This window comes from Oreochromis niloticus, linkage group LG11 (genome assembly GCF_001858045.2).
Source record: "Oreochromis niloticus isolate F11D_XX linkage group LG11, O_niloticus_UMD_NMBU, whole genome shotgun sequence".
In the NCBI taxonomy this organism is placed as follows: Eukaryota; Metazoa; Chordata; class Actinopteri; order Cichliformes; family Cichlidae; genus Oreochromis; species Oreochromis niloticus.
Genome location: NC_031976.2, coordinates 34,803,973 through 34,825,747, shown reverse-complemented (window position 1 = coordinate 34,825,747; position 21,775 = coordinate 34,803,973). Strand labels below are relative to the sequence as shown.

The 21,775-nt window shown below is 40.3% G+C and overlaps 1 protein-coding gene across 2 annotated transcripts in view; it reads right to left on the bottom strand.

The window, feature by feature from the left end:
* Window positions 1-1,613: 1,613 nt before the first annotated feature.
* Window positions 1,614-21,775, bottom strand: part of otud7b (OTU deubiquitinase 7B) — a 46,691-nt gene continuing 26,529 nt past the window's right edge. Inside the window, exons 3-12 of one of the 2 annotated variants that reach the window (XM_013268394.3) lie at window positions 20,885-21,055; window positions 19,955-20,182; window positions 18,575-18,676; window positions 16,767-16,894; window positions 13,521-13,627; window positions 13,064-13,191; window positions 10,983-11,132; window positions 9,809-9,926; window positions 7,594-7,672; window positions 1,614-6,828 (exon numbers count right to left, since the gene is read on the bottom strand). In XM_013268394.3, the coding sequence (XP_013123848.1) occupies window positions 5,359-6,828; window positions 7,594-7,672; window positions 9,809-9,926; window positions 10,983-11,132; window positions 13,064-13,191; window positions 13,521-13,627; window positions 16,767-16,894; window positions 18,575-18,676; window positions 19,955-20,182; window positions 20,885-21,055 (2,681 nt within the window). In that variant the 3' untranslated portion in view covers window positions 1,614-5,358. The remainder of the gene's footprint in view (window positions 6,829-7,593; window positions 7,673-9,808; window positions 9,927-10,982; window positions 11,133-13,063; window positions 13,192-13,520; window positions 13,628-16,766; window positions 16,895-18,574; window positions 18,677-19,954; window positions 20,183-20,884; window positions 21,056-21,775) is intronic. The other variant, XM_013268395.3, reaches the window with a different exon arrangement.

Sequence of the window (21,775 nt, the reverse complement as noted above, 5' to 3'; positions counted from 1 at the left end):
TGCTGTTAGAAACCAGAAAGAAGAGAACAATCCTGCTAGTTTACCTTCTTTTTGTATCCTTTTCTGATCCCGTTGCAGAGTCCTCTTCTCTCTCATCCAAACCTGAGCAAATAAAGCGTCAGTCTCTCTTTCAGACAAACAGAAAACCTATTTAGAGGAAATTCCTTTCCAGCGAGAACAGGGAAAGTCTGAATAGTGTAGAGCGACACTGAGCCCTGCTGAACAGGTGGGGAGACAGTGTCCCTGTGAACTATAATAGAGAGAGGTCTGGATTTTTTACCACATGGGAAACTGTTCAATATTACATAAGGGTCTCCGATTTCTCTGATATATAAAACAGTCCCAGACACAGGACCGTGCATCATCTGAGCTGCAGTTATTCAGCAATGTATAATGCAGCAAGGTTAGAATGAAACACACAAGTATTAACACAATGAAAACTGCTGAGTTTATTCTGTTTCAGTGAAATCTTTGTGTTTCTTCTAAACTACTTCAATAAACTCCTGATAAAGCGAGTGGTCTGAGGAAACTGTGCGTCTTTTGTACGTACACTCAGGGGTGGGAGGGATTTGGTGCCCTGCTTTTGGAGGATGTTTTCTGGGAGCTGCCCAGTTATAGGAAAACCGTACACCCGACTGTATGTGCTGAAGTTAATGACAGAATACAAAAGAAGAAATTTCTGTGATTGCAGTCATGATCAATTAAGAGTACAATATGCCAGATTTTAGCTCAATCAGTAAAATGACGCAATAATGTTAAAAATGCACTTTTTCTTTTGACCAAGACTCAAAAGAAATATTGATTTTAATAATGATTTATGATCATGCTGATGAAAGCCATGAGCTAAAACAGGGCAGTCTAAGAATAAAGTTGTTTTATGTAAGTGATGCAGAGTTTTGGCTTATTTTTCCTTCGTTATGTACCTTAAGTAGGTTTGTGCCAGAAACTTCTATTGCTTTAAAGGTGTTTGGGACCATCCTTAACGACCCACTGCCCCTTTGAGTCAGTTGTACAGTTGATGTGGTTCATGAATCTGAGTGGGATGGACGCCTCTTTGGTGAGGTGAGGAGGACTTGTTGATGACTGTTCTATGCTTGGTCCCCCAATTTAGGTTTAAGGTGTATGGACTCATGGTGCATTCAATTCTGCAGTAGCTCTTCAACATTATGGATTTATTTCATATCACAAACTTTGTGGCTTTAACTTTTACAACTAAAGAATTTGCAGATTTTTTACAAAAGAAACTTTGCTTATGAAAAGCACATGAAAGAGAAAACAAAGCTTTCTTTAATACAATGAGAATTTATTCAAACGGTGCAAAAAAATTAATAATTATAATAATAATAATAATAATAATAATAATAATAATAACAACAACCTAACATAAAATCTGATGTTCTTTCTGTCCAGATTGCACTGTCACACAGCCTTAGAGCTCTCCTCTCAAAACTAAAAGGAAAAAAGAAAAATGTTTATTAAAAAAAAAATAAAATAAAGCCAACTAAAATACCAGGACAGCTGAAATTAAGCTCAGATAATGCACAAATTTGGTAGAATGGTTTGCCATTTACATGCAACATTTTCAGTCCCATGCAACTCAAAAGTATTCCATGTTAATGTTTCTGAGGAGGAATCTTCTGCGCTCACAGAAACGACAGTGTCGACGATATAGAAAAATATAATCGGATCGGTTTTGTCACCGAACTAATTCTGAGCCATTTCTCTTCTGGTTTGGAGGAAACAAGCTGGGTCAACATCACCTGTCATGTTTTAGCACAGCAAATGGTTGCTGCAGAAAATAAAACCTAATTTACAAATTAAAGAAACAAAAAAAAAAGCAATAAAATAAAAGTCAGACTGCTAGACAATTAGCCATGTGAGAAAGAACATCCTAAAATCATTTCAACTAAACATTCCACAAGGAACCCTATTTAAAAAAAAAATCTCACTATAAATATATATTCTCGAATTATTAGGTCAGCATTGAGGAAATTAGTTTGCAATGAGAGAGCCTCGAGTATGAAAAGGCTCGTCTGCAGGGTCACCTTCAACAGCCAAAATGTCTTCATTCTTAACACCAGTTGTACCCCAAATACAGCCTCTTACAATCCCGACCTGTTTTCATGTCCAACAATATACATTCTTACCCTTTAAAAACACTGTAAAACTTTGGGCTTACAAAAATAACTCCGAACATATTTATACATCCTCTCACTGTTTTTTTTTCTTCAATACAAAAAAGTGTTCGTAGCCTGTAAAGTCTGATGTTTTACATGTTTCTGAGGCATCCATGTCATTGCAAAAAAAATAAAATTGAAAAAAGGTTTGTAAGCTAATTATTACTATGGAGGGAAGGAAAGAGTATGCACACATACACATAAAAAAATAATTAAATTTAAAAAACAAAAAACAAAACATTCGTCACCACTCAGAGAAACACTTGCCGGTCGGGTCTCATCTCAATGAAAACAAATCCACTTTCATGAACACATGATGACACACAAACACAGCAAATGCCTTTTGGGGAAAGAGCGAAACTTCAGTGTTTTAATGTTGTTAAAGCTATAAAGCACAGCAAAAAGAAAAAAGCTGAAGAAATTCTGGTCCTTTGACCAGCATTAGAGAAAATAATGTGTTACACAGAGTGAAATTAAGCCTGAAGAAATTAGTCAGAAACATTTGGTTTTTGTGTGTTTGCAGGTTTGCAGGAGAGAAAAGCACAAACCAAGAAAAACACAACAAGGGCGCCCTCGTTTGGAAGAGGCAGTGTATTGCAGACTGAATTGTGCTTCTCTAAAGCCCTTTGCAGACACCCTGATCGCTTTTCTGTAAAAGTCACAACATCAAATCTACGAGGCCAACTGCCAGTTGCCAGTTTAGGTTTACAGACGCTTTCTTTTGAGGCCGGTCACGCGGGAGCCAGCTGTGCTCCAGCTGTGCTCCAGCTGTGCTCCAGCTGCAGGTGAGGATTACTGTATTCTTTTAGGTTTTGTAAGAAATGTGGGAATTGTACTAAAATGAAAACATTGACTAACACTAGCTCAGCTCATCAGAGAAAACCAGAAACACAAATTACGGCCACTTCATGACATCTCCGACTGTGTTACTTATTTGATACGAATACTTCTTTCTTTTCTCAGTCCAGAAGAGAGAGACCTCTTTCTCTGAATCTGATGTGGAGGTGCAGACTGCGAATTAAACACAGTCAGACTTCTCGAGCTGACGTAAAGTATTTTGCACATATGGATGTACACAGCGGCTCTCGCCATCAGTGTCGCCAGTGTTAAAAAGCAATAACAGCATGATGTCAAGTATCTCATGTCTGAAAAGAAAATACTGAATCAACAAGAGTACAACAACCAGAGTTGCTCTGTCAAAGTTAATCACCATGGCTTAATTACAGGGGGAAAATAACAAATATTAGAAATTAATTTGTCAACAACTAAAACAGCCTTAAAGAAAAAAAAAAGCAAAAATCAAACTGAACACTTCATCAGACTCATGAAATAATTTGCTGAGTTTTGGCGACAGTATTTGTGAAAACTGCAGGCAAGCAGTGGATACTTGAAGTTGGCCTCTTCGTTTGCAAATGCTGAAAAAAGGCAACTGGGACACTGAGCAAGATGGTGACACTATCACAGAAATGCTGGAGTTCTTCTGCGTCCTGCAACGAAAACTTTCTGACCCGTGGCCTCTGATTTCCCAGAACCAGAGGTGGCAGTGTCTGCAGTGATGACCAACTAAAAACCAGTAAAGCTCTGAGTTCACAGACATAAGGAAAAAGTGCTCAAATTTGTGCAAAAACAACCGACTTTGACAGACCGAATGCAAAAAAAAAAAACTTCAGCAGAACCTCTGAATTTGCAGTAAATAGCCAAACCAATAAGCAGCTAATTAATCAGAACACCTTATTAATTAAAATTTCAGGGGAGACCACATAAAACATGTTTTACATTTCTAAACCTTCAGAGAGAACAGAGGGAAAATATTATAAAATTAATATTAAAAAAAATAACCAGAATTTGTTAATACCATGTCAGTTTCTCACATCCAGGCGAGTGTTTGTGTCAGTTTGCGTCATGGAGAGAGAAATCGCCACTGATTAATGCAATATGTTTGGTAACAAAGCCATAAATTTTCTCCTAAAAATCCCAAAATGTGCTTACTAATGTTCAACTAATTTAAGTTATTGACTGTTGTCTCCAAAAATCTGCTGTTCTGAACGTTAAGTTTCATCTCACATTTTACATATTATTGCATCCCGAGGCCACACAAACATCAACCATAGTAACAGGAAACAGGAAGACCCGAGTACAAAAAGAAAAACATTCCAACAAACACAAGAAATACCAGGACAGTACCTTACCATCGTATTATGTTTCTATCTTGTCTTTGTTCTATAATGCCTGGTCAATCATGTGACCTGGTCAATAGCTCTTAATATTAAAGAAAAAAAGGGGGGGGGGGCTGACATCTTCATAATCCCATTTACAGAATTGGACAAAAATGCAGAATTTTTTAAGTGATAGTTACTTTGCCCGAATGAGTGCAGTGCAGAGCAGTCGTCTTAAACGCATTCTGTAACATTAGCACCGCAGCAGCCTACAGAACGCTTATCATGAGCATCACACAACAGTTTCAGTGTGCATTTTATGCGACAAAAGAGGAAAAAAAAGCAACTCGACGAGGATTAATTGTGCTGTTTCCCGAGGTACAAGCATCTAATAATAATAGTGTTAATATCTGTATCTGTAACACTGAAATCACCTTATAACCAGATGTGACTTCAAACATCCCTTAATGAACCAATCCAAACATCACAGAATACAAATGGAGCAGAGACACTCATGCCTTTTCCGTTTGTGCTTGCATCTCTGTTTATGTTGTAGTGTAAGTATTACTTAGTGTGGATGTGTGTTCTGTACATGTATTGAGTGTCATGTATGATGCCTGCCATATACATTCGCTCCACTAGGAGGAGATAGTAGCAAGGCGTTCCAACTCCAAGAATTGAGGAGAGCTTGTACTTCTCTCTCTCTCTCTCTCACACACACACACACACACACACACACACACACACACACACACACAAACTCGTACACAACGCCTGCATAAGAGCCACAGCAAAATGTAACAGAAGTGCAGTTTACTCTACGGTCTAACGTGACCCTGGCAGTCAAAGACCACCTCGTGTATCCTGTAGGTATGTAGCCTCACTTGGTACTTTCAACAGGTAATGACACGGCTAAGAATAAAAGAGGAGGGAGCTGGTTGCCCTTTCCCTCGTCCATCCACAGGCTGATCTGCTCCAGTCGTGAAAAAGGCCACTCGTCAAATTCAAGCCACAATGAGGTCTGCTCAGAACCTGTGGATGGCCGGTTCTGTCTCCCTCTTCTTCAGCTCTTCCCGGTAACAGTAGGAGCAGTAGTTGCCTGTCTCGGGGTGTCCGTAGTAGTTGCAGTTGGGTGTCCGACAGCGGCTGGACTGCAGGCCGGCCAATCCGCTGGCACTGCCCAACGAGTAGTGTCTGACTGGGGGTTGCCCGTTCCGAGAGTCTAGATTGGAGCTCATGTCCCGGAAGCCGTTGGTGTAGTTCCCAGTGGTGAGTTCAGCCCCAGGGTAGTCCGGTGGGTCGAATTCGGGGGGATATGAGGGTGCGAGGCGGGAAGGACTCAGGGAGGAAGGGCCTTGCGAGTTATTGTACTGGGGATGGGAGGGAGGCTGTGCTGTGGGGCCGTGCCGGGGGAGGGTTGCATACGAGGGGAGGCCAGGGTAAGAGATTGCTGAGGAGCCACCAGCTAGCTGGCGTCGATTATCAACGTAGCCATGCATGTGAAGATGCTGGGTCAGCGAGGCTGCAGGAAGAGGCTGGTCAATGAAGGAGGGCCTGGGGATGGGCACAACAGCCGAGTACATAGAGGGACTCAAAGGAGACAGCTTAAGCGTGTTGAAGGAAGGCGACGAGTTCTCCGATAGCTCCTCTTTGGGCTCGTAAGGCCGGTAACTTAGCTCTGAACAACCAACCACCTCCTTCTTGGGGGGTTGGAGGCTGTTAGCGATGCTTTTCCTCTCTGCCTCGCGGCGCTGTTGTTCCTGCTCAGCCCGGAAGCGCTCCTCTGCATCGGTGAGGTAGCGCTGGATCATCTCCTCCTGGAAGGGCTGCCTGTTGCTGGTGGTGAGGAGGCTGGCAAAGATGAACTTCCTCTCCCCCTGCATGGCAGCCCGCAGGATGCCGAGGCTGACCTTCACATCAGCGCTGTACTTGTAGGGCTCGCTCTCAGTGCTGCTCCCACCACTGCTGCTCATGCTGCTCCCGGCTCCATTGAGACGCTCGCTGCCCGAGGAGGGAGAGCCTTTCCCAGAATCCTCAGAGGCGTGAGCTGAAGGCGAGCTATCCTTGCTGCCCTTCCTCCCTCTAAATGAGCCTTTCTTCTTCTCCCCACCCTCTTGCTTGGCACCTCCAGCTCCAACATTTTTTCCTGGCATCAGCCCACCCACGTTTTTCTTAAACTTGCTGCCCAGGCTCTTTCCAAAACTGCCAAGCTTATTGGCCACAGAGTCTGCCCTCTTCTTGTCTTTATCCTTGTCCTTCTCCTTCTTAGTTTTGTCCTTCCCTGCTGATCCACTGCTGGATGAACTAGATGAAGAGGAGGAGCTGTTCTTGGCCAAAGATCCCCCTCCATTGACTGTTGATCCTGTGGTTGTGTCTCCGTTGCCATTGGAGCTGCTGCTGACAGACTCCTTGTCCGATTCTCCGGAGTCAGGAGGCGACCGGGCATCTTCTCCAGCCGATGCTGTGGGAGACTCCGGCTGGGCCAGCGGGGCTTGCTGCAACAAACAAAGCAGAACAAGTTCTAGTGAAAAATACTGCAGACCAGTAGGAGAAAATTATACAACTACATAACCAAGGTCCACCACACTTATGGCAGAAAAAGGCAATGTATGAAGAAAGTGAAAAAAAGTGATTCAAGAAGCTCTTCTTTTTGCTCCCAAATGCTGAAAAAACAAAAAACAAAAAACAAAAAAACATGTCCAGATGTCATATAACTTCTACAAAAATGACCTGCAGTGATGCAGTCACTGAAATCAGATAAATGCACCATTTTTCAGAAACTATGCCATCACATGGCTATCCTGTGGAAACAGAAAAACTCCCTCTAACAACACAGGGCTTCATGTACTGCTGCCATTCCTCGTAGCATAACCATGAAACTGCTATGAACTTGCTCGTCCAAGCTTCCTGACGTTACCACGTGGGACACAAGAGGAGCTTTGTGATAGTGTTTGCATGCTGTGACTTTTTGACCTGAACGGGCCACTGTTGTTTGTTTTCACATATACAGCAGTCGGAGGGAGAGCTAGCCCAAAGGAAAAGGAAAGAAATTCTGCTCTTGTTTGTAATAATTGAAGGAATTAACATTCATCACCAACCCCTGAAGCATTTATCTGATTACATCAGGATTTAGTTCCTTTTCTAAAAACCCAAAACCAAATTTGTCTGGCAAAGTACTAAAGAAGTCTTAAATTCTGAGCCAACTTCCTCAGCTAACTTGTCAGCCATTTCAAAAGAAGTGCTAGATTAAAAATCCTTACCTCGCATGGCAGGGGCAGCCAGGTGACCGTCATGTAGCTGTGCAACATCTGGAGCTTGGCCTCCAAAGAAAGAGCCACACTGGGTCGAAGGGGGAAGGAAAGGGAGAGAGAGAAAAACAAGGTAAAGTTCAGTGAGAGGGAACTTTCTGCCAGGGCTTCCTGTGCTAATGGAAAAGTAATTACTGTTGTTTGGGTAGCCGATCACGTTATTTTTATAATGTAACAATGTTTTTGTCATTACACAGACAACAGTCATGAGCTGGATTCTAAAGCATCATAATAATGGGCAGAAAAATAGATACAAAACAAGCAGCAAAGGGAAGTCAACAACAAAAACACAGCGGTGAAGAGAGATTTAGGTCTTACAGCGAGAACAAGATGTGAAAGCCAAAAAAACAGAACATAAGCCAAGTTGTTTCATGTGATAAATACCAGTCAGTTGTCTTCTTAGAGTGAACCTACATCTACAGCTATATCTATCAAATAAGGAGGTTAGCATATGTGTAAGTAATCCCCCGAGAGCCTTAAGTTCAGGCTTCAGCTGCTCTAAATGTTCAGTTTCTGATGTTTTTTTTTTTCTTTCATTTTTGGTTCTGGATGATGTCATTAAGCAACCATGTTTCTAATATGGTCACCTCGGATACGCAGCATTGTTGTTAATTAATAGAAATTTATTGCTAATAAATAAACAGTAACAAGTAAATTTGCTGTTTAATGTAACATTTACTGTATTTTATTTTTCTTGTGTTGTAAATTTGCCCTGTACTTATTTCTTGTATTTTATCTTATATTCTTTACTTGTGTGTGAATCTGCATACTCCATCTTTCACTTTGCTGCTGGAACACATGAATTTCCCCAATGAGGAGCAATAAAGGATATTTTTATTATTTCTAATAATAACAGCATAATAACTGACCCAGGATAGCTAAACACTGCAGTTCATCTATAAATATAATTGTGGTTGGCTTAAATTCATAATACTATTACTTGTTTTAAACATGTTAAAAAGACATGTCTTTCATTCCATGTTTTACAATCGTAAACAAGCAAATAACTTCAAGTACGTGACATATAAAACTGTGTGTGCATGTCATCAAAATTTGCCTTTAAGGGTCGCCTCCATCTCACCCTGTCCCTAGCATCCTCCTCTGTCACGCCAACAGTCTGCATGTCCTCTGTCACTGTATCCATTAATCTTATCTGAGGTGTTCTTTTTTTCCTCCTACCAGGCAGCTCCATGTACATCATCTGTCTAAGTTATCCACTGGCCCTCCTCTGCACATGTCCAAACCATCTCAGCCTTGCCTCGCTCGACCTGAGCCATCCCTCTGATGTACCGACTTATAATCCTGTCATTCCTGCTCACTCCAAGTAAAAATCTTAACATCTTTGGCTCGGCTCTGCCTCCTTTTTTTTCCTTTTTTCTTTTTAGTGCCACCATGACCAAACCACACGTCATAGCAGGTCTCATTACCATCTTGTAAACCTGCCCTTTCACTCAGATAAGCCATCTTTCTAACTGCCAATCAACTTACAATTAATGATGGGTATTATAAAGTGTAACCAAAAGTCACTTTAAATAAGCTCCTGTACAAAATAAGGAATTAATTCAAACAGTGACTCATAGCTGCTCTGTAAGAGTCCCGGAGTACAAAGGCGGAGCTGGAAATAATGAGTATATGTGCTCTTTAAAGGTAAAGTTAAAATAAAATAAAGACTCACGTGGCTCTAAATGGTGGAGTAAATGGCAAAATCACTAAAAGCATCTCATTGTCGTATACTCTTGATGTGCTATGGCCTTTTAAGTCAATGACCTTTTCAAACAATGTTAACAGCCACTCACATAACATCATCTCAGCCCGCCGTTTCATCTAAATAAGACCTCTGGTGTCACCCACTGACGTAAATAGGGTGGAAGGTTATTTTTTTTGCAGAGCGGCTATTTTAGTGCTCGTTCCTCTGGTTCATTCATAGATTAGCTCAGACGCTTCTCTAATTGTCACTAATCTGGAGTCAGCAGTCAATCCCTACACACTGAGACTCGGTGTTAAAGAGACAGCTGTCAATAAGGGCAAGCACCCACAAGTGAGCATGTGCCACTCTAGTTGTTAGTTGTGTCCTTTGTAACCGACAAACCAAACAGAACAAACAACCAAAGCTGGATTTAAAAAAAAAGAAAAAAGAAAAAAAAGAAAAAGTAAAATCTTTTTGTACCTTGCTAGCATCACGTTGTCTGTGTCATCTTTCCCCCACTCCCAGTCCTTCCCTGGATCCACAGCAAAGTGCAGTGGCAGCATTTTGTGCTCTGAGTCAGTGAGAGGGATCACAACTGCTGGTGGAAACAAGAATAAATATCAGAAAACAATAAAAATACACCTACAGAAGAGAGGACTGTGTGCAAACAGCATCCTTCATCTCCTATTTAATATTTAGCAGTTGGCTTTGGATGGTTTTGAGTTTTCTGTGCAGTGAATTTCAAGTATAGATATGTAAACTGTGCACAAAAACAGGATTCAGACTCCACTCTTGCAATCAGAAAACATTAAAACACTGCATGGTCTGAATTCCCATGCTTATTGACATTAGCATGAGAATTCAGACTATGGCTGCGTCCCTATTTGATTGCAAATCCTTCCAAGGCTGCATCAGGAGTAGTATAAAGAAGGCTCCCCACAAATGTGACTCGACCTATCCCAAGATTCACTGCACGCCAAAGAAGTCACAAAGTGAAGGAGCAGACCAACCACGTCCGAGCCAGAAGCACAGCCTTGGATTCCTGGGGTCACTGGGGTTTTTTTGTGGGCAGTTTTTTAGTGTGCAAATGCTGTCAGAGGCATTCACCGAAGTTTAGCCAAGTTCAGGCGAGAGTGCAGTACTTACACAAAGAGAAGAGAGCTGTGACTAAATGGAAAACAAATCTACACATGAGTGTGCTGGTGCTCTAGTGTTAATAATATCATTTTTTTCACTTGTTTAAAAACAACAACAAAAAACCATTTAAAAAAATATCCCAGTTAGCATCATTACTGGACCCCTGATAACATCTTTCATCTTGTATTTTAACCCCAACGTGGAGCTGAGCTCCATGGATCACAAGGTATACTGAAAAGCCTAGTTCCCTTTAGTCACCATTCCCAAATAAATCACCAAGAAGAATACGCAAAAAGGAATTCCCCATCAAGCAGCGGCACCGAGCTGTAAAGTAAGAAAGAAGCCCCTAGTGCTTACGAGAAAACTCATCAACTTCTCTGGGGGAATATTTGTATAAGCATTCCCCTGATTGACGTACTCTCCTTTATGGCTTTAAGATATCAGCTGCTTACTACCAGCCTTTGAAAAAGGAATCAATATTTATGCGATCATTTTAAAGGATGATGGAGAGCATCACCTTGCTCTTTCGAGCTGTCCTTCTGTTCCATGGAGACCAGAGCAGAGAAGTGCGCCTGATCATATGCCAGGACCAGCGGAGAGCGGTGGCACTTGGCAGCAGGCACTTCCAGCGGTAGGTAGATGCCTCCGAACGGGATGGGAGCAAAAGCTGGAGGGCGAGTAATAAACACATTAAACATCTGCGAAACGGGACCTCAGCTTTGTTTCTCAGTCAGTAAAGCACAACAGAAACATATGAGTAAACAATAAAGATATACAAGGACAATACCTCAGTTGTTGGAAGATTTTTAATCAACCAAACTGTTCATGCTTTAGTTTATTCCAAGAATGCTGGTTTCACATTAGTTTTTCCAAACAAAGTGCTCCAGTATATTTATTTAACCTTTATTCCGCAAGGAAATGAAACTCTAATCTTATTAAGATGAGTCTTTTGTGAGACCTGTCCTGGGATGAGACAGGCAAGCCGTCACAGCCCAGCTGTAACCAGAGAAACCCTCTGAAGCATGGGGAAAACATAAAAGGCTGCCAGGAGTTCACACTGTTTGTTTTATCTTTGAGATATCAGAGGGGAAAGTTCACTTGAAATACTGCAATCATGAATCACAGATTATCTGGTTCAAAGCTTTTGTTTGGCCTCAGTTTTCTAATCTGTAAATGACAAACATCTACAGTCCTGCTCACAGAAAAATAGTCTTAAAAAAAAAGCTGAGCTCATCTGGAATCTTAATCCCTTGTGAATGTACCCAACTAATTTCCACTAAGGGAAACGCTGGAAAATGTTATTTACATGCTTTAATTTAATCCAAAATGTCTCATGTAATCATCTCACGTACACTATGGTTAGCATAAAGTCCTCAAAAGTTTAATTGCATTTAGTTGAGCAAATGAGATCTACCTACAGCTGAGTTTTTCTATAAACTGGCTGCTCATACAAATAAAACTAGCCTTTACATCACTTTGAGATTATTGTGCTGGAGCTGATAATGTTTTCTGGTTCTGCGACTTTATGAAAAGCCCATTTCTGGTCTGTGACTCCATATCTTTCATAAGCTGGACATTCGAGAATCCAAATGAAGACACAGATTATGTTCTTTGAAGGGGAAAAAGACATTTTCTGGGTATAAGTGGACAGAAAATAAACGGGCCCTGCTACATTCGTGTAAGGAGGCCAGCACCACCATTTTTGAAAACTTCTTCCATCAACAACTTTCCATTTCATCGCTTTCTGTCTTAGCTAGCCTGTTAGCTTTAAGCTGCAGCATGTGCACAGAACGACTGTCGATGTGCAGACCACAGCTTCAGCGGGTCATTGGGAATTTAAAAAAAAACATACAGGAAACACCTTTAGTTGTGATTTTTGTCAGTTTGGTCAAATCAACAATCCCACCCACTGATGCAGACAGTAATCGTCCACTTTGAGTACACTTCTTCAACAGTTTAATGCAAATATCTAATCAGCCAATCACATGGCAGCAATTTAGGCACGTAGATATAGTCAATATGACCCACACGAGCAGCTCTAAGGTTTTTATAGACGATGGTCCAAAAAACAAAAAAAAAACAGAAGACGGGCTACAGCAGCAGAGGACCACACTGTGTGCCACTCCTGTCAGCCAGTAAATGTTGTCTGACTTAATGAGTGTCAATTTCTGCTGTAACTAATAAAGTGGCAGTTGAGTGTATATTTATTGTGACAGGGCCATCTTCACATGTGTATTGTAATAAGTATTCTGAACTACTTACAACTTGCATCTAATAAAAACCTAAAAATCTATAGTGACATCAAGATTTTCCAAAAACCTGACCTCTGACCTTGAGTTTAAGGTTTATTCAAACATCCAAGAGTTTTAGTAGATGTAGCTAAGGCATCAATTTGAAAATCCTACATCGCCTTGTTCTCGGGTTATAGTGCTCAGAAAGTTGGGTGTTCACGCCGCACGCCCGGCAGGTTGACAACAATCCCTCATCAGCCTTTTATGGCTGCAGGTTAAAAACTGAAACTAATGAAAATGGAACATTTAAAAACAATAAAACTAAATTGAAACTGAAATAATGAAAAATCCTTTCAGGCTTATTTACCCTCTCCTCCCGAATCCCTCAGCATGGTGTCAGCGACCACCACGATGGGCCTTCTAAGGACATGAGCCAAGACAAAGACGTGAAACTCCTCCAAACTCTCGTAAACTGGCTCGTCTGAAGACTCCGCCCTGGAAACAACAACAGAAACAGTTTCTTGTTTATCAGAGATAGTTGTTTAAAGCAAAGATAACAGTTTTTTTACTGCCAGCTCGAAACTTTGGTTAACAGTAAAACTTAAAAACCACATTGTGTTAGTCTGGCTTTGGTTTTTATAGCTTTACAGTCACTGTATTCACCCAGTGGACTTTTGTTTGCCACAGTAAAAAAGCAGATGGACTAATGAGGGCCGGTCACTCAGTTGTGACTGTGAGTGTGCTTGTCTGTTCATGAATAAAAACATGACTGTGACTAAGTGTGCTGGGTTAACAGTCACTGCATTGTCCGGGCCAGGCCTTACCCGTTGGTGCCGTTGGTGCTGTAGTGTATTCTCGGTTCGCTGGAGGCGAGCTTTAACAGTTCATTCCACTCTTTCTGCCACTCCTCCTCCGTGTACACCAGCCCAGACTGAGGAGAAAAGAAGGGCACACACAAACACAACTGCCATTTAGAGAGGCCGTGTCAAATGTCACAAAAGCATGTACTGACGTTATGTCGTCTCACCTCAAGGTTACATGCAGACAACTGAGCCTAGAGCCTTTAGAAACGTACTGTCGCTCGTGCAGCAGCGACAGAGCAGAGCTGTCAACACATATTCTAAATTTTATGAAATTAAACTGACATTGGTTTGCGAGAATCAATAGTCATCTGTGGAAAAATCTGGAAAAGCTGCACTGCTGCTGGCATGAGAAGAGAGCAGTGATCGAGTGTGCAGATAAACTGACAATTAGGAAACATAAGAGGACAAATATCAGCTGAACAATTCAAGGCAAACGCGTCCTAGGCATGTTAAATGACAGGCATGCCGAATAGGTTAAAGCTCCATATGAACTTTAGATGTCAACTTAAAGCTTGATTTAGACTTTACATCTTAACTTGAGCAGTAACCGGAAACTCCTTTTATCCCTACACCGCAACCTTCCACGCCATTCAAGACGTTGGGGTATGGGTTGACCCGATGTGTACTTACATTTCTTGGGAGATGCATGTCAGGTTACGTTGAATGTTGCGGCGCAGGGTTAAAATGCTGTTCTGGTTATAACATGGCTCTGACCCAGAAGTATAAGTGAACTTAACTCTATCCAAGCTGCTGATCTCAAAGGTTAAATTTATAGTACTGTGTTGAATTCCTGCCATAAGTGACATTGCTGTTTGCATATAGACCTGTGCTGGTGCGTCTGCATTGCTCTGCCATCACAAGTAAAAGTGAGCTTTCATATTAAACTTTGAGCTAATGATTTTAAATTCTTTCCTTCCTGCTTCCACTTTAACGAAATGCAGGAAGGAGAGAAGACTTCAGAACCAACTATGAGCTATTACAAATTAAGAAAAACACAAAGGTCTACACTGGCAGCAGACAAGCTATCACATTAGCAAAATGAGCAAGCCAGATGTAATTAGAGCATATTACCTTTTGTTTCACAGAGGTATTACCTTGTTGCTTAACAACAACACGTGTTTATGCTGCATATTAAAAATATTATTATAGAAAATTAAAGAGACCTAATACAGATGTTAATGTCTGTGTCACTGCCACACTTACAGGAAGTAACAACAACAACAACTGTGTGATAATGATGGTAAATAGTTCACAACCCAACACTGCTAAACAGAGAGTGATTAACACTCAGAGCCCTGTCTGTAAACACTACAAACTTAGTCACCATAGTGGAACTTTAACTCTTCTTACTGAATAATGAATAGTTGAGTGAAAAAAAACTTCATGTGCTGCAGGTCCCTGGTGGTTTGAATTTTTCCTGTTTTATGTTGAGGAAAAGATTATTCCATGTTTCTCACAGCAGAGCTTACTCAGCGCATCGACTGCCCATTCTTCTATAGCTTAACCCAATAATTGTATTTGTTAATGGTACACAGAGCTTATAAAGGACATCTTTATATTGAAATAAATATAGAAGCTATAGAAGTAGTTATATCAAACTCTGGTTTTGTACTCGTGTGGAATTAATGCACAAAGTACGATATTCGAATGGGTCCGACCTGTGCGTGTTTGTTTAAATGAATGGTCAAACTTGATTTTTGGCCAGTTTTGACAGCCACCAAATAAAATCAATGACCTAAATTCACACAGAGCAGCCACAGGCCCGAGCACTGCCCACGGAGCAGCTCCACTAGAGCGTGTTTGGTTTAAGTGATTTCCTTGAGGACGCTTCAGACGTTCTGCTGAAGAATGAGTGAACATTATGCAGTCATTCATGTGGTTTCTCCTCTTACTGTGGGTATGTGCATGCTGTCTGCATCCACTTTAAAAAAAAAACAAAAAAAAAAACATACTTGCTGTGCTACAATTTTAAGCTTTCAATAGGATAAAAGTTGTGTTGTGTAAAACAGGCTCTAAAATCCTGTTTTTGCCACATTGCGAAAAAGCGTTATCAGTATGCAACTAAGAAAAAAGGTGGAGATACTTGTGCTTAGAGCTACATTTCAGAGTGATAAAACTATCTCAAAATCAATGTCTGAATTTGATACAGCCATGTTGCCATGGCTGCAAAAAATAGGACAAAGGTGACTTTTCACGGTAAAAAATTGAGTGGAAAACAATTTTTAAAAGTTAGTTAACCAATAATGAGTTACATGGAGATTTGATTTGATATCTAAACCTGCAAGTGCCACTTTTTTTTTTTTTTAAAACAACAGCACTGCTACAAATGTTTGAATTTAATCTAGAGCACTGCTGCACAATTAAAAATAAATGTAAAAAATAAAAATAATAAATCCTAAATACTGGTCAAAAATGCTGGAAAACAGATTTACTGAAATTAAGTCAGATTTATTACAAGTTTCAATTTAAGATGGGATTTCTTTGTACTTTAATTATAATTTAACTGAAAAAACAAAGAATAACTTAAATAACTAAACTAAACATAAAACAACCAGGCACAGAGTGAATTCAGAAAGGTAAGGGGTTTACAAAAATATATTTCAAAAAAAGCTTTCTTTTAATGAAAATGAAGGCCAAAGGACAATTTATCGAAAGTACCTTGTTTTACTCCTTTCAGCTGCTCCTGTACCACAGGCTTTCTCATGTTTGAGTTGGCAGTTTTACCACAGATGCCCTTCCTGGTGCAACCCCATGTCTTGTTTTACTAATTATTGTAAATCAAAGTTAATTAAATTTTCAAAACTCGATAAACTTCAGTGAGGAAGACAGTCTTGTCCATAGCTAAAGTATTTACAGTTAAAAATGTAGTAGTAGTGGAGGAAACTAAAAAACGAAAACTAAATTCTAATGATTCAGAATTCAAACTACACCTCGTTTATCTTATTCTGTGCACTAGCGCTGCCCCTTCATCTTCTGCCATTTCATCTCCTCTACTTTACACACATCATCCTTAATGGCTGTATAGCACTGGTGGAACTGCATGGTGCTCGTTAAATATCAAATGTTATGCAGGCTGACTTGAATTATCTGGCATGTAAGGCATGTGTAAAGCCTCAACTTGCCTAGCAACTTCTCTGTGCACCGCCCTAATACAGTCATGGGAATAACAAAGATAACCAAGACTAATGTGCAGCCTCTGTGACAGACCTCTTTGTTCTGCTGGGTCTGCTGCCACCTCCACCTGCGCTTCAATGCCTCTCTCTCCAACCCGTGATCCATCAGCGCGTACAGGGACTTCCGCAGCATCAAGTCTCGGTCGTGAAAGCCCCACATACCTGCAATAGAAACAAAATCAGGTCGTTAAACACACATCAACAGAATCTTTTGTACAACCGCATCTAATCATAAAGGTGTGCAGATGTTTCAGGGTTTTTTCTGTATTGTCATGTCCCAAATAAATAATATTATACTCACACCTACTATAAAAGTCTGGAACAATGGCATGAAAGAGGCATAAAAACCATAAGAGCCCTTTACAAAGATGATGTCTTTCTTAGTTTCTCAGAGCTATCCTCAAAATTTAACCTACCTCCTTCTCACTTGTTTCTCTATTTGCAAATTAGACACTGTGTCTCATCACTGTTTCCAAATTTCCCAATTCTCCCTGCTGATCCTCCATGGGTTGACCTTCTGGTTGTTAGGCCTAATCAAAAATCACCTCTATCAAATATATATTGTATGCTTATGGCGACCGAATCTGATTCATCAGGTAAAATCAGAACCGCCTGGGAGCGTGAATTAGGTGTTGAACTGTTTGAATCATGGTGGGATAAGGTGAATCTCATCATGTGTTCAAGTACACCATGTGCTAGGCTACAGCTTATACAGTTTAAAGTAATAAACAGAGTCCATTTCTCAAAATCCTGTTTATCTAAAAATTTTTCCTTCAATTATAGACCAATGTGACAGATGTCACACCTCCCCTTGCAATCTAAGCCATATGTTTTTCTTCTGTCCGAGTTTGAACAAATTCTGGAGTGATTTCTTTTCTGTACTTTCAGGGGTTTTTGGAATTCAGATCCAAGAAGACCCTCTAATTGCCATTTTTGGAGTTCCAAAGACCCCTCTTAATATAACTCCCCAGCAAAATGAGATCTTGGCCTTTTGTTCCCTTCTTGCTAGACGCTGTATTTAACTTCTTTGGAAATCTCCCACGCCTCCATCTGCATTGCAAAGGCTTAATACTGTCCGGACATTCTTGAGGGTGGAGAAGATCTCACTCACAGTGAAAGGTAGTTCTGCAAAATTTATCCACAAGTGGACACCCTTTGTGGAATATCTCAAATCTTTTCCTTAAAACAATGCAATTTACCCACCCTGCGACTAGATTGAAAAGAATTTGAAATTTACTCTTATTTTTTTAAGGTAGGCATAGGATTTAAGCCCCCCCCCCCTCCCTCCCCTTCTATTTTTTATTTTATTTTTTTTAATGTTATTTATATAGTGTTTTAATTTTTTATTTATTTAATTTTTTATTATTATTTTTATTTTACTTTATTTTATATATTTATTTAATATTTTTTCTAATTTACTCACTTTTTTTTCCTCTTCTTTTTTTTCTTTTTTTTCCCCTCAATTTTCTGTTCTTGTGTTGGTATGATGTTTTTCGTATTTTAATTTCTCTTTTGTTTAACAAGAAAAAGTTAAAATGATTGGGAAAGAAATGTTTGAGAAAATATGTCATGTAAGATGCATACAATACAATGTATATAAGTTTGTATAATCTCTTGATGAACAAAAAAAAAAAGTCTGGAACAATGCCTGCACAGTTGGAGCATTATTAATTTTCTGCGCTAGGACTCCTAAGTGGGTTGTAAAGGCAAAGTGAACGTGCACGGCAACATTGTAAAATGCAATTAGTGCTTAAGCTAACACCGGAGTTCCCTTAATGAATGGTAATGGAGTGTGAACCTACACTGTATTGGGGTCTTGTTTGAAAGGCCCGTGATACTCACCGAGCGAGGCTGCATGCAGCAGGCAATTTCCATCTCCGCTTGTTGCCAGAGGTAGCAGACTCTGGCAGTTTGAAACCACTTTTGTCCACCAGTTCAGCCGCCCTGCAGGCAAATAAGAAATGTTTAACTCACATGTTTGCATGACAAATATGGTGAAGTATTCATCCAAAACAACTGCTGTGCAACTCCTCAAAAAGATATTTGTGTCAACATGTGATTTTCAAGTCAAAAGACTTCCAGAGAAGGTTTTCCTCTCGTGTCAGCAGTCTCAGCAGTGTGTCATTTTGTCTTATTTTGGAATGAAACAATTCACCTTCGAAAGTCAAAGCCTATAATTATGAGTTAGTGATTACAACACCTCTGCCTTTACAGGTATTCAGCTTTCGTTACAACTGTCAGAGCTGTTTAAATCAGTTCTGTGTTTACTGTTGAACTCACAATTTATATAATGATGTTGCAAACTGTCTCTATTTTTCTGCCCTGGCTGCACACACGAGGTGAGCACAAAATAAGAAATTCAACACAAATTTTGATTCACTTTTATCCAGTGCCAGTTCAGAACAACAGTAATCAACAGTAAAGGTCCTACAATACTAGATGAAGAAGAACCCCAATAATCAGATTATCTCCTTTGAGTAGCAGTTGGCAAGGTTGGGAACAAAGAACTTCCTTTTAACAGGAAAAAACTTCAAACATAACTAGGCTCGTGGTGGGGCAGTTATTGGAGAAAGGGAAAAAAAATACTGGCGACCGCCAGTGTTACTGCTCAGCGTCTTAGTAAACACATCTTAGAAGACCTTGCTCTCAAGTTATCACATTCACAAGATTTTCAGAATCTCGAACTTTGACCTTTAGGTCTAGGTCACTGAGATTAGAACTTGTCAAAGAGGTTTAGTAGATACACCTATGGTATAAATTTGAAATGATCACATTCACAAACTTAGCTGTCCATGCTCCCCGCCCAGCAGGGTGACGACACGGAGAAGACAGAAGACAGAGAGGCAAGGACCAAACAAGAAATGTCTCAAAATATATTTCACAATACCACCAGCTGACACTCTGGCGGGTCAGAGTAACAACAAAAGTTCTTCAAAGGGCCAAGTTACCACTGCAAAATAGCATTTTACCCTTGTTGGTAATTTAACATGAACCACTCACAACAAACATCCCTAAAAACAGCATACCGTGATTTCAAATCCAAATATTTAAAACAGAAGTAGTAGATCTGTTGTCTTATAAATGCAGGAGTAGGTAATATATTTTGGAATAGAAACAACGAACACACGTGTCACTTAAAAAGCATGCGGGGAGTAAGAACTGTCTTTTATCTGCAACCAAGTGAAGCCTAAAATCTCATGTATGGTACAGAGTTATACTAACCGGCATGCTCCAAGGCCACCATCATGGACTGCTCAATAAGGTCCCTCTCAATGAAGCTCCTGAAGTCGTCCCGGTACACAGTGAGGTCTGGCAGTTGGAAAGTGCACAGGGGCGTGTCCAGAAGAGGCTCATTGCTGCTACCGCCGGTGCTCGAGACGTGAGAGCGAGCCAGAGAAACGATGGTAGAGCTAGCATGAGAAATACCCCTCGACAAACGCTTCTCTGTAGCTAAAGAGAGAGAGAAGAAAAAATAAAAGGTGTTGCACGAAGTGCATATTTGCACATTATGATTTGTAGTTATTATGGTTAGTCTCAGGGTAGACTGGAATATTAAGTGGTAGGACAATTGCTAGTGTTTTTATTTGATAAGGAATGAAACACTCCATTAGTAACCCTTCAGGAATGATACATTATTTTTGGCAGCAGGTTGAAAAAAAAAAAAAAACCAAAACAAGCTGCTCGCTGCTGTTGTCAGCGTTACACTGTGGTCATCACAGAAGCTGTGACATTAACCGAGCTCTGCAACCATTTTTACTCATATTGGAACTACTGCAGTCTACTCCTAAACCGTCGTCGCTATTCAGGAAAAAAGAAATACAAAATAATATATCAGTGCTTAATCATGAAAAAGTAATACAGAAAGTTTAAACTTCTCATCTTTTCCAACCTTTGCAGTTACATCCCTGTGTCATCTGGGAATCTGGGTTCCTGAACTGCACCAACTCACACACTCAAGCCTCAAGCCTCCATTGCAAGCACCAGATTACAAAAATATTGTGAGGTTTACACCTTCTGTAGTTGTCACTTTATCAGCTGATATGTAGTCACTGCATGTTTGTAGTAGTCAAAACATTTAGATTAAGTTGGTGCACCTAATAAACTGCAAACTGAACTCATATTTTGGACTAACTCACTTCCTGAGAACCTCACCTTGCACCACCTCATCTTGGCGATGGAGTATAGGCCGTCCTACCCGAGCCATCTCCTTTTCAGGGGGCAGATACGTTCGCTCTTCTGTGAATGAATACGACAGGTTCCCAGCATGCACCTGTCGCAGCTGCTCAAAGTCACTGAGGGCAGCAGTGAAATCCCAGTTTTTGCCTACGAAGAGAGAGGAAGGGAGAGACAGAAACATCTGTCTGAGTTAACCGGTCCAACGGGACTACCTGAATCTTTTTGGCAAGCAAATGACTGATTCCTCATCAGTTTAAATATTTAACACAAGTCAATGCAACACGGGCTTTGTGTCGTACCCAAAGGCCGCTGACACATTCCTTTACTTGGATAAATATCAGAATATGGAGCACGCCTCAGCTCGCTGTCTTGCTGATGTTGCTGCAATGCATTACATTTTAACCCATATTCTTATCTGCAACTTGTGCTGCTGCTAGGCAACAGGAGCCCTGCTGACACTAGTAATACCTTCATTCTATTAGACTTTGATAGCATAATTAACAGTAACAAGCCAAAAGCACTTACTGAGTCCACTGCCTAGAACATCATCTCCAGTTAACTTTCTATAACTACATCCCCACTTCTGCTTTTTTTTAGTTTACTTGAAGCAGAAATGAAATTAATAGAATAAAAATAGAAGGGATCAAAGTGTAAAGACAAACAAATCTGAGTTTTTGCTTTACATCTGTATTTTCACATTAAAGGAAGCCACTAGAAGAAAGTGGTGCATTCATACAGTTCTTTATTCTATAAACATCACACACTTTGTTTATCTCACATCCACAGCCAATTTAGAACCACCAATCAACCTAAAAAAAGGATTTATTTGAACTGTGGGAGGAAGCTGGAAAACCCACAGATAAATCT